The sequence below is a fragment of the Haemorhous mexicanus genome, chromosome 7 (genome assembly GCF_027477595.1).
Source record: "Haemorhous mexicanus isolate bHaeMex1 chromosome 7, bHaeMex1.pri, whole genome shotgun sequence".
Taxonomy (NCBI): Eukaryota; Metazoa; Chordata; class Aves; order Passeriformes; family Fringillidae; genus Haemorhous; species Haemorhous mexicanus.
Window position 1 is genome coordinate 3,207,468 of NC_082347.1, and position 12,871 is coordinate 3,220,338.

General features: G+C 43.3%; 1 protein-coding gene across 2 annotated transcripts; it reads left to right on the top strand.

The window, feature by feature from the left end:
• The first annotated feature begins 281 nt into the window (after positions 1–281).
• KIFBP (kinesin family binding protein) lies at positions 282–12,609 on the top strand. Of its 2 annotated transcripts, none has more exons than XM_059850872.1 (7): positions 282–644; positions 2,715–2,813; positions 6,575–6,654; positions 7,203–7,386; positions 8,441–8,525; positions 10,279–10,391; positions 11,171–12,609. In XM_059850872.1, the coding sequence occupies exons 1-7, from the start codon at positions 300–302 to the stop codon at positions 12,047–12,049; spliced, it is 1,785 nt and encodes a 594-aa protein (XP_059706855.1). In that variant the 5' UTR covers positions 282–299; the 3' UTR covers positions 12,050–12,609. The 2 variants fall into 2 exon arrangements, with proteins under 2 accessions (XP_059706855.1, XP_059706856.1); XM_059850873.1 differs by having other exon boundaries at positions 10,282–10,391.
• The last annotated feature ends 262 nt before the right edge of the window (positions 12,610–12,871 follow it).

Genomic DNA, 12,871 nt, shown 5'->3' on the forward strand with positions numbered 1-12,871 from the left:
TGCTGCCTGTGAGGGCATCTGTGACCCAGCGGGTGTGCCTGGAAACTCAGCCCTGCGAGGGAACAGAATTCATCCAAGCACGGACAGTGACCGTGAGGCAAGGGAACTCCTTACCTCTTCAGCAGCGCTAAAAAAATCGGGTTCTGAAATAAATTTTTTTCAGAAAAATTGGGCATCAGTGCCGGGGCTCGCTGTCCCTCGGGGCGCTCCCTCACGGCGGCGCCTGAGGGGCGGGGGCGGGGCCATGGCGGGGGCGGGGCCGGGCGCGCGCCGCGCGGGGCGGGGCGGGCAGCGGGAAGATGGCGGCGGCGGGCGGAGGGTGGCCCGCGGTGTGCGAGAAGTTCCGCACCGCCCGCACGCTCTCGACCGTGGAGTCCCTCAAGGACCCCGAGACGGAGCCGTACCGCTCCAAGTACAGCGCCCGGGCGCTGCTGCAGGAGGTGAAGCAGCTGCTGAGCGCCGCCGAGGAGGGCGGCGAGGCGGTGCTGGCCGTGCGGCGGGCCGTGCTGGAGTACGAGCTGGGCGTCAACCACACGGACACCGAGGAGCTGTCGGCCGGCGACGAGCACCTGCAGCGCTGCACGCAGCTCCTGGAGCCGCACCGCCTCTCCCCGGACTGCGTGTCCCTCTACATACAGGCCCAGGTGGGCTGGGCAGGCCGCAGGGGCTGCCCGTGGGCGGGGGGCTCCGGCCGAGCGGGGCCTGGTGTCGGCGGGCTGGGCCGGGCGCTCTCTGCCAGGAGATCCCGGGCTGCTGGTGCTGCTCATTAACCTTAATAACCACGGCAGGCCTGGCGTTCAGCTCTTGCTGGAAGGAATCATTCGCCGGTGGTGGTTGTTGGAGGGATGCTTGTCTGATTTGAGCCTGCTGCTGATGCCTCCGGGCGCGCAGAGCATCTAAGATGTGTTCTCATTGAAAGTGGGTGTTGGTAGATCAGCGTGCTCTTCTGGGCAGGCCGACGCAAAACTTGTAAGAACTGTGCGAGAATAAATTACAAAAAGACCTCACTACGTCCAGAATTTATTTGTGATACATTAACTCCTCGGTTGTCACAGTGATGTTGGGTGATGCTTTTATTGATGCATTATCCTGAAGCGATAAATTGCCTGTTATAATTTAAGCGATTGCATTTGTCCCAGATGGATAAATACAGTTTTGTTGGTGTTTGAAGTAATAATATTTTCTCTTTATACTGAAGAAGGGAAGGATCAAAATTAGTTCTTGCTGCATGAAGATTCACAGAAGGGCCTTAACTTGATCACTCTGTCATGGTAGCTGGTGGTTAGGCATCTGACTCTAGACAATGCAATTGTCTTTAGTACATGAAATAGAGCAGTTATTTAGATATCTGTGTCAGAAATGGTTGCCCTAATTAGAGAAGGCTGTATAGAATCTCCTCATCAAACTGTCAAGGAATTGTGGGCTGACATGGAAAGGTGGAAATGAAATGAGGAATTGTCTTACACTGGTTAAATTAGCTGAGTTGTCTGGGACAGTGAGGTTACATCTGCTCCTTGTCCTTGGGTGGGTTTGGGTGCACTGCTACAAGTCTGTCACCCTCGGGGAGGTGAGGAGATTGCTCCAGCTGAGGTAAATGACATCTTCCCACACCTTCCTGGGGAGACAGGGCTCTTGGGGCTCAGGACCAGGGATGCTGGTGTGCTGGAAGGCAGCTCTTCTCTCTGGTAGCCCAAAGTCTGCATGGACTTCACTGCTTTGGGGCCTTCAGGATGCAGTCTGTAGTGCCTGAGGGGTGCTGTGGTCCAGCAGTGCTGGCTCTGCTCTCACCTGGCTCTGTCCTGAGGGGTGGAGCTGAGCCCAGGCTGGGGAATGAACCCTCAGCCCTCAGTGCCAAGGGCTGTAGCAGCCTTGAGTACTTAATTTAAACAATTCTGGTTTAAAAGCAGTGCCTGCCATCAGTGGCAGTCCTTCTCCACCCTCTGGGATGCCTGCAGTGTGTGCCATGGCATGACTGCTGTTCTGTAGGAAGAAGCATTCCTTTTTCCTGCTGGGCCTCTCTCTTTAGCCCCACTTGTGATTTCTGAGCTTCTGCATAAGATGGTGTTTCCCAGGCTCTGCCTGATGGAATCTGGCCTTTGGCAAAGTGTTCCAGTTCATAAACAACATGGGATGTGCTTTCTTATAAAAACAGAGGAATGGAATTGAAAGGGGCACAGGGCTGGCATACACAGCCTAATTAGCTACACAGTCTCATTATTTTGAAGGTTTTGGGGTTTTTTTTTTTTTAGCCCTCTTGAGTTTTGTAACAGCACTGCCTAGGGTTTAAATTAGCACATCAGACATAGATCATTATTAACACCATCTTATTAATAAAATTAGAGGTACTTTTTGTCAATGTTGGGTTCACAGATACAGTTGCTTTAATTTAAATTTGAAGGCAGTATTCTATAACTTTTGGACCTCAGAGGTGCTTTAAATCCCTTTCCATTTTAAAATATACAGGCATTCATCCCTAGCATATTTTTTCTTGTTAATTTTTTTTCTATGGAGTCATGTTAACAAATTTCTGATTTCTTGTGAAAACCCCCTCCCTGAAATGTGAAATGTGTGGGCACAATTTCTGCTTTTTGAAATCCATTGTATTAGAACACACACACATATATAAGGAAAAAAGACTGCTCAATTGTTTGGGAAAAAAATGTAATTCAAATGGAATGTGACTATTTTTTTTGTTTTTTTCCTTTTACTTTTAGAACAATCTGGGGATCCTGTGGTCTCAAAGGGATGAAATTGAAACTGCACAAACATACTTGGAATCTGCAGAAGCCTTGTATAATCAATACATGAAAGAGGTACTGTGGTAATGTCATGGCAGCTTTTACTTTCACCTGCCACTTGCAGGTTAAGTAATCTTTGAAATAAACAGGCAGTGGAATTTTGAGTTTCTGTGCTTTATGCTGGCTGCTGTGATACTTTTGGCAAGTGATACAAGTTGTACTGCAGTATAGGACAAGGCAAACTAGAGCATTGCTTGCTAATTTCAAAATAGAAAAAAATTTACTCAAAAATAATGGTCCCTTTTGAAAGCTCTTTAATAATCCAAAGTTGATGCCTGGTAGAATTTGGATTTTAATGAGGGCTATCACCAAATGTTATCTCGGAAATGCAATAAAAATATCCATGGCTTTCAGTGGGAAAAGGAAGCAAAACTAATTTTTGCATGGTTTGCTCTGACTGTGCAGTGTTTTGCAGGGGCAAGTAGTTTAGTTCCATATCCAAGAGGACCATCTCACAGACAGCTAACCCTCTCATGCATATTAAACAACCTTTGGAGCTCTGCATTCTGCTGTGGATCCTACAAAGACTCCCTTGTGCTATTTTTAAGCTCTTTGCAAAGCTGTTCCTTCACTGAGTTGCCTCAGGGACAGTTCTGGAGAGAGCTAAAAACATTTGTGGCCTTCAAGAAGCAGTAGCTGTGTCTCAGCACAGCTGAATGGGTTGGACAGACCTTAGTTTCATGAAATCACAGGTTCAGTTCAGGTTTTACCATGAAATTGGTTTAGAGTAGTGTTGATTATACTTGTGGAAATTTTAAGATTTGTTAAAATTGGTTGGTTACTGCCCTCTTTCCACCTTTGCAGCCACAGTGATGGGAGAGGTAAGGGATCTAGAAGAAAGCCCCACTTGTGCTGAAAAGCTTGTCAGCTTCTTTCCTGCCCTGAGGATCAGCTGGGCTAACCAGAGATACTGCATCTCTCTAATTAACTCCTGATGTTCAACTTTGGTATTTATACCCAGCCCCAGCTATCACATGACTTCCAAAAGAATCTGGCACTTGCTCCAGTTATTTTGAAATTAAACTGGTGCCATGGTACAGTGGATTAAAGTGCTGCACATTTGCAGTGTAGACTTTTCTGAAACTTGAAATTTTTGTTGGTAGTGGTTACTGAATATTTCTTCTGGGGCTTTGCTGCCTGACTAGGTGTGGTGGTTTTGGTTTGTTGAGATTTATTTTGGTTAATGTATTAATGAGTGTGGTGGGGTTTAGTGTTGGTTGATTGTTAGTGTATTTTTTTCTTGTTGTGAGGTAGGATTAGGAGAAAGGTAAAGTGGGTTTAAAAGGGTATAAAGAAGAATTTATTAACATGATCCTCAAAAGGCTGATCAATCACTTTATTACTCTGTACTTACTAAGAAAACCCATCACCCTCACTCACAACAGGTGGGCCCTGCTGGTCCTTGAAGCCAAACCCATCCCCAGTGGCCATTCAAGGAACCTCCCTTTGGTCAGCACATCTCCCTAACACATCCACATGTGCACAACAGCAGGGGCAGCAAGTGGGGATAAGAATTGTTTCTCATTCTTTTCTCTCATCTTCTCACAGCCTTCCCCAGGACAGTGCCTGGGAAAGTTGTGCCTTGCTCTCTGTGGCCAGAGCCTCTGCCACACTCTTCTTATAATTTTTTTCCTTACTGACAATGTAAAGAAACAAAGCCTAAAATTTTAGTTTGTTTACTATAAACTAAAAAAAAAAAACCCAACCCATATTCTTTTATTTTTAACATCTGTTTTTTCACAAAATCATATACAACTCTCTAATAACTGAAAACCTTGCATCACTTTTGTAAATATTTCCTATACAAACCAAAGCATTAGGGTTATTCATACCTGATGATCACTTGCCACACTTTTCCCCCACCATTATTTAGCACTTGGAGTTCCAGGCATTATGCAGTCAAACACAGCCATGCTTTAAGTCTTCTTTCTTTTAGAAGAAACCACAGATTTATACAAGGATGTCAACATTTGTCTTTCACAGATTATAAATATGTGAATGTAGTTTTTGTGACATTCTCCATTTCTAGGCTATCAGGAAGCCTTCCTCTCAGGGAGTCTTTGGTGATGATGGAGACATTTTCCTGAGCTGATGGATTTAGTTGTTCACTGCCTGGGTCCAGTTAACTTACAAATTGATAGGGTGGTTCCTCCCCCTAAAGCAAAACCAAGGCAAAGAGCTTGGGCTAATGAAATTCACTTAAAAGGAGAGTTGCAGAGCTCTTTCTGAGGATAAGTAAAAGCATAAGGCTTGGTATCAGAGATAGATCTGTAGATCTACAGGAAGGAGGCAAGAATTTTGCTTACTGTGTCATTTCAGTTCTTTTCTTTGCAGGAATAGCTCTAGTCTTGCCAGAATATACTCCATATCTTGTTAGAATGTTTGTATCTAAAGAAAACAAGAGGAAGAGTTAAAAATTCACCTCATAAAAACTAATGAGGTGTAAACAAAGACCTACAGATTAAAAGATCATATGCTAAAATCTGCATACCTCTGGTAGGTGAAACATGCTTTAGTTTGTCACTATGTGTTTCAGGTACATTTGCTCATTTTTTAAGATGAGTAAAACACTTCTATTAAAAGCAAGTAAATGATTCTGTTCAGGGGTTTTTAGTGAGAAGCAGTACAAACTTAGTAGGTGTTCTTCTCTGTAAAGTGAGTGTGTTCTCTGCCCTTGTTCCTGTTCCTACCTACGTCTGCATTAACTCATGAAAAGTATTTATTGAAACTGATTTTTATTTGTTGCCTTACTTTCTCTTAGCTAAGAAAGAAATGGGGTTAGGAGAGGGCTAGACAAGCTGCAGACTAACCTGGACTTTGTTGCTGGCAGGCACGCTGAACACCCTCCAGGATAGGATGCAGTGTGTGGTGGGAGAAAAGCTCTCCTTAAAAGGTGGTTTCATTTGGAGTGTTTTAGAATTGGCACCTGAAGTTATTCCCAGTTGCAAAGGAAATGGGATGAGCCCAGACTAATAAAGCTCTGCCATAAGCAGTGTTCATCTCTTGGGACTGCCTGGGAGCTCTCTGGTGACATTATTGACAATTGTCTTAAGGCAGATGTGGACACAGCAGTGCCAAAAGGTGTGAAGTTGTCTCTGTAAGGGTCTGACAGAACTTTTTTGAAGAACAAAAAAGTGCTTCTAATGATGGGAACTACCACTATTAATTAATACTTGCATGTAGGTTATTCCTGATAGGAACATTTAGCATCTTCATTCTCCAAAGACATTGTTTGTTTGTCTGGGTAAATGTTCTTGCCAGCTTGTGGGTTCTGGGAGTCCCTTTAGAAGAATCTTCCCAGCAGCTCTGCTGAGCTCTCAGCACTTGGTGTTCTCTGCAGTGCTTCCTGCAGGAGGTTTTCTTGCTGCTCATCAGTGCAGCTGGGCAAACAGAGATTTCACACTTGAAGGCTTGGTGTTAAATGGATGCCTCAAAGCCAGAATGTTATTGCACAAAATAAAGAAGCCCAGTAGAGTCCTGTACCCTCCAGGCTGAGTATCTCTGGCACAGGCAGCATGGATTGCTTTGAAGTGCATAAGCAGAGGCCTCCTGCAAGCTGTGAGTTTTGTCATTCTGTGTGGAACTGTGACTTTCATCCTCTAAATCTCCTCCTGAGTGTTGTGGAATTGCTCTGGAGAAGTGGCACTGAGATGGGTTATGCAAAGCTCTGTTGAATTTGGGATTGGCAGCTGGTAAATGATGTGCAGCCAGGAGAGGGAGCCCTGTGCCACAGAGAAAGAAATGCAGTTTGCTGAATGTGTCATGTACCCTTGCAGGATGGAAATCCTCCCCTGGATCCCAGTGAACATTTCATGGCAGAAGAAGAAAAACTCACAGACCAAGAAAGATCCAAAAGGTGGGTGTTAAACAGCATACTTATACTATTATTACTTTTTTTTTTTTTAATTATGAGTTATAGGGATGTGCCCCCTTGTTGAGGAGTGACAGAAGTGTCCTTTGTCCCCTCAAAAAGGAAATGAGCCCAGAAGTTTCTCTCCTCAATTAGGTGAAAAGACACCTCATAGGACCTGGGGGACTTCACCTCAAACTGAAGGATAGCCAGCTGGGCAGGAGCCAAAAAGTCCCAATTAACTAAAAAGAATACAAAGAAACCAATCAATTTTGTGGGGTGTTCTACCAGCAGCAAAGACCTCCTGCACCTGGCTGGGTTTTTCTCTGTTTGTTATTTTGCTTTATATTAAAAACCTTTTTGTTTCCAGCATAGCAGAAGCCATCCTGCTGATTTTTATGCCTCCAAGGGTAGCTGAGCTATCCTGGGTGTGTTATAGGCCTCTGAGAGCTTGTTAGACCTAGCTCAAGGAGGCTCCTATGACAATGAGTAAGTATTTAGGGAAGAAAAAAGGGAAAAAAAAGCATCTGAAGAGGCTGTTGTTGTTTTTGCAGATTTGAGAAAGCCTACACACATACTCTGTATTACCTGGCACAAGTGTACCAGCACCTGGACATGATTGAGAAGGCAGCTCAGTACTGCCACACCACTCTGAAACGGCAGCTCGAGTACTGCGGCTACCAGCCCGTGGAGTGGGCACGCAACGCTGCCACGCTGTCCCAGTACTACCTCTCCAAGGTAACCCACCCAGCTTCCCTGCTGGGATTGTCCCTTTCATGGAGCCCTTCAGACAGCTCCTTGAGACAGAGCTGCAAGATGAAAATATTGCACCTCTAAAACCACAGGTTGTCTTCTGACACGAAGCATCCGTCAGGTTTTTTTTGAAAGGGACATGGTGGTTTTCCTGTGGGCTTGTGATGGCAGTGGGGAAGGTGAACAGGGCTGTAAACATGAGAAAAGCTCTGTAGTTAATGAAATATTAGCAGTGATGTGACATCATGTTCATAACTAAACTTTGGGGTTATAATAATTGAATTTAAAATTCTTTGTTATGTTGTTCTCTTACAATGAAGTTTGAACACAAAAAGCATCTCATGAGGGCCAAGATATGGCTTTTTGTTTCCAATAAATTATTGTCCTTTGTGCCTTAGCATGTGCTCAGGAATTGTTTGAAGATGAAAGTGAATATGTGAGTTGGTAGCTGTTTGCCACATGTTGACTCTAAACAATCTACTGTTAGGAAATGCTTCAGCTTTATCTCAGAATTTCTATATTCCAGGCTATTCAGATGCTCTTTTCTGATGCTTAAAAAGACTCCTGCCCTACCTAAGCCAGTTAATGCTAATTTCAGTAGTAACTCCTAATTTGCATATCTTTTTAATGCATTGACAGGAGCAGTTATTTAACAGTGCACTGCCAAATATGGGTAAAGGAATCTAGATCTGACTCAGGGTGCTGAGCTGTGTGTCAGGCTGTTCCCACCAGTGTTTGCCACAAGGCATCACTGCCTTCACCTCAGGGCAGGCACAACAGTCAGAGGTTCAGTGTGCATTGCCAGTATTAAAGGAAAGGCTTGGTGTTGTGGCTGTGGTACAGAAAAACCAATTAGAAAATATTGTATTCACTAACAGGTGTGGGAAAATTGTGTTTTCTTCCAGTGCCTGGGAAATATGCTCCAGAGCCTCTCAGTTGTGGTCATGTAGGCTCACTGTCTGAGGTGAGGGGTTTGGCCAAGTGGCAGCAGTGCTTGAGCTGCTCCCAGCCCTGCTAAATGCTGCTCTGTTTCTCTCAGGAATGCTTTATGGAGGCTCGACACTGCCTAGCAGCAGCCAGTGTCATCTTCAGCCAAGCTGGACAGGTGCCATCTGCTGAAGACTGTAAGTTTATAAAAAAGTTTTGAATAAAATAAAATTATTGTGAATTAAGCATCACTATGTGTTAATGTTTAAAACTGAAGTTTAACAACATGTACAAAACTTACCCCAGTGTTAATTTCCTAAAATATTTTTTAACAGAGTTGAATGTTTCTGAAAAGTGACTGCTACTACAGCTCAGGACTGACTGTGTAGACCCTCTGAGAAAAAGTGCTTGTTTCTGGTGTTTCAGAAAGCAATAATTGAGTAAAAGTGAAATTTAAAACAATATCCCCTTCAACAGTGGCAGTGTTCATCCATTTGGCTTTGTGCATGTGCTAAAAATGCAGTTTGCCTCAGTGATCAGAGGGCAGTCATTCAGTGAACCAAACCAAGGATTCCTGGGAATACCTTAAAAAGAGGGAGCAAAGCTGCAGCTTTTCAAACCCCAAATCCAGAAGGTGCTGCTGTTGTCTCTTGTTGCTGGATGCTGCAGCCTCATCAGTGGCTGGTTTTGGAGTTGTGGCTGCCCTCCTTGTTGTTTGGGCCTTGATGCAAAGGATCAGCTTGGCAGGCCAGTGTGAATAGCAGGAGAAGAAACTTTCAGAGATGTGACCCTAGTTTTAGGGACCTGTGGTTCCATGGTAGTGTCATGCTCTGGTTTAGGCCTAGGCTTTGCTTATCTGCAGCACTTTTTATGTCTGTCTTGGGCAAGTGCAGGCTTCCAGCTGGTAGAGCTTTAATTCATGGAGAGGGAGCAAGTGTGAGCCAGCTGAGTTCTGTCTTGATTTCTTCCTGCACCACAGAGGAGTCGTGATAATCCTGTTTGTTTTGGTGAATATTTGCTTATCCTACCTTCCCTTCCTTTGCATGGCACAGAGCTGGGCTGTGGACTTGCAGAAAGTTCTGATTTACAGAAAGACCACAGCATTAGCCATTCTCAAGTACTTCCATTTTATCATGTTAATTGGAATATAAACTGACACAGAGATAATTAATAAAAGGGCCTTTTCTTAGATTGGCAGCAGTTCTTAATTCCTTGAATAAGAAATTCATTTGCTCTAATGAAAGATAATGAGTGCAGTGGGTCTGAGTGTGAAGTTGGCTTTTTATTTGAAGTGCTGCTATCCTGTAGGAATGTCCTCTCATTGTTCAGCTAACTCTCTGCCCTCTGCAAAGAGACTGGGAAATGAGTTTTTGTTGAAATCTGTTTGGTTTATGAAACATGGTTTTTTGAGACATCAGCAGTGCTGCTGTCTGTGATGGTGGGGAGCCTTTGGGAGAAAAATACAGAAGTTGTGGAGCTAATAAATGTTATGTTTGTACCAGGTAGCTTAACCAAAGACAGGTTCCCCTATTTTGTTCCCTTTTTTGGTAGCAAGTCTGGGGCCCATTGCAATGCAAATGCCCTTACCATCCTCAGAAACAATTACTGGGCAGACAGCTGAAACTCAGAAAATGAATTATCCTGATTTCTTTATTTTACTACAAAAAGACCTGGACACCTTTTCCAGTAAAACACCTTGAAGATGAAATGTCATTTTAAAAACACATTATGATCTACTTATTTTCAGAATTCATACATGACAAATCCTTGTTAATCTGTATGGGTTTCTACCAGAAGTGACAGTTTACAGAATTATTACATAAACTGACATGGAGAACATGTTTCTGTCTAACCATGAGGAAAACTAAATACAAGTATATTCTTTGCATGGAACATTTGAGGGTCTTGCTGGACTTCTCTTAAAGTTTTTATGTGTTTATGTCCATTCAGCAGATGAAACAGAGCCAGACCAACAGGACCTCCCAGAGAGGAAAGCTGAAATTGCAAGGTGTTGGATCAAGTATTGCCTGAATCTTCTGCAAAGCGCTCGAAAATTGCTTGAGGTAACAGAAAATTGTTCTGTAGCTGTCACTGTCTAGCAGCAAACTAAGTCTGCTTTGATGTGTGCAAGAGGAGTCAGTTTGCACTTGGGAACAAGGAATAAGCAATTGCCCAGTGAGCAAAACAACAGATGCTTGCAGTGTAGCAAGTGTTTCATGGTATGCTTTGACTTAAAGGCAGCACTTAAGAGTAAGCACAGATAGGGGATCAGCCCTGGAGAGTGATCAGTGCATTGCTTTCATTATTAATTTAATTTTATTTAATTATTATTCTTTAATGATTTAATTTTGTGCAACTTCACAACATTTCCTCCTCTCTGCTGCATTTTCTTGCTGCTTGATTTGACAGATTCCTTCTTATTTAACTGCCAGTAAGAACGTTGTCTTAATATGCAACAGTCTTTTGTGCTGATGTTCTCATTCATCCAAGCACTTGATTAATTCAGATTTGATTCAGTTCACTTAATTTGTTTAAGTATTTCTTCAGATGTTTAAACCAGCATTTGCTGAAATGCTTTGTGAAGCAGAGCCCTTGGGTTTAACATTTATTCCTTTGGCTGTTTTGTCACACAGGGTAGGGAGACTGAACCACCTTAATTTTATGGCTTTTCAGAATTGATAATGCAACTTACATGATTCTTTTGTTAATATAAGGCCTCATATATCAAGGATTTCCCTTTTGTCTTGTTGCTCACTAATTTACATTTCAAAGGTGACTCAGAATGATTTGGTCTCTCTTTATAAGGCAGATTTGTTTTAATTAGCATGCTTTCTCATTTCAGGATAACATAGGAGAGCTGGATCCAGACAGACAATTGGAGCTTAAAGCCCAAAGGAAGAAAGAAGAGGATGAAAAGGAGAAGGGCAGGAAAAAAGCTGTCCTTTTTGGGACAAGTGACATATGTGACTCTGTCCTAGCCATGGAGGAGAAAGTGAGCAGCGTATATCCTTTAGATTTTCAAGAAGCCAGAGAAGTCTTCCTGGTCGGTCAGAACTATGTTCAGGAGGCAAAAGAGTTCTTTCAGGTCGATGGTTATGTTACTGACCACATTGAAATAGTTCAGGATCACAGTGCTTTGTTTAAGGTCCTTGCTTTCTTTGAAGAAGACTATGAGAGGCGCTGCAAAATGCACAAGCGTAGGATAGACATGCTGGAGCCCATCTACACAGACCTGAACCCCCAGTACTACCTGCTGGTCCGCAGGCAGCTGCAGTGTGAGCTAGCTGACACCTATTATGAGATGATGGATTTAAAGGTGGCTATTGGGAACAGGCTAGAGAAGCTAGATTCACACACAGTTAAAAAAATTAATTCTCTGGCTCAGTTTGCAATCAAGTATTATGAACTCTTCTTGGATTCTTTGAGGAACCCTGATAAGGTGTTTCCTGAAAAACTCGAGGAAGATGTTCTTCGCCCTGCCATGGTGGCTAAATTTCATATTGCACGACTGTATGGTAAGCTTATTACTTCAGACAGCAAAAAGCAACTGGAAAACATGCAGACATCATTGGAGTATTACACATTTCTGGTAGATTATTGTGAGAAGTATCCAGATGCTGTCCCTGCCATTGAAACTGAACTAGAACTCAGTAAGGAGATGGTGAATCTTCTTCCAGCAAGCATGGAGAGGCTAAGAGCAAAGGTGTCTTCATTTGTATAAATGCTTGCCTCAGAGGCAGTGGGCACTCTCAGAGCAGTTACCTGTCCAGGCCAGTGCTGTGGCACAGCTTCCCTACTGATTGATAGAAGTCAGGTGTCTGCAGGGACATCCACCCAGAGCCTGCACTAGTGTAACCTTGTGAACAGCTCAGAGCTCTCCTGCTCCCTAGCTCACCCACACTAATGGTATAAACTCTAAATGTAAAGTCTGAGTCCAGCTAATGCTCTGTACTGTGTGTCCTATATGTAAATATAAACCTTTTCTCCCCCACAGCTTTTTCTTTGGTGTATGATTCAGTTTTTAAGTGTAGTGCTGTATGAAAATAGTTTCTTTTAAGAAAATCTTCTTCTCTAAGAAATTTTTTTCTTATGAACCGGAGGCACATTCTTCCAACTAGGATGCATTTTATCTCTTCTAATGTTTGTCCCCAGAAAACTTTATCAATGTGAAGGGAACTTGTTTTCAGTATTTATTTTGTATGTTGCTTGTTGTTCTTTTGCCTTGTTAATCAAAACCCAGTTGATACAGGCTCAATAAATTGACTAGCTTGGCTAAATGTTTCTTCAGAGTCCTTGGAATTCTGTTTCCTGTGTCTTACTAAGAAACAATATACATTTTAACTTTGGCCAAAAGAATTAGTTGTGATTGTGTTTCCATATGAGTGTCTTTGGTAAAAACACGTGAGCAGTTGTAGTGCAAGAAGCCAGAGCAAGAAAGCAGCCAACTTCCTTTGTGGTGGGAGACAATCCTCTGCTCCTAACCCACCATGGAGTGCTCCAGTGCTCCAGACATTTGCCTGATACAGCCTGATGCCATGGGAGG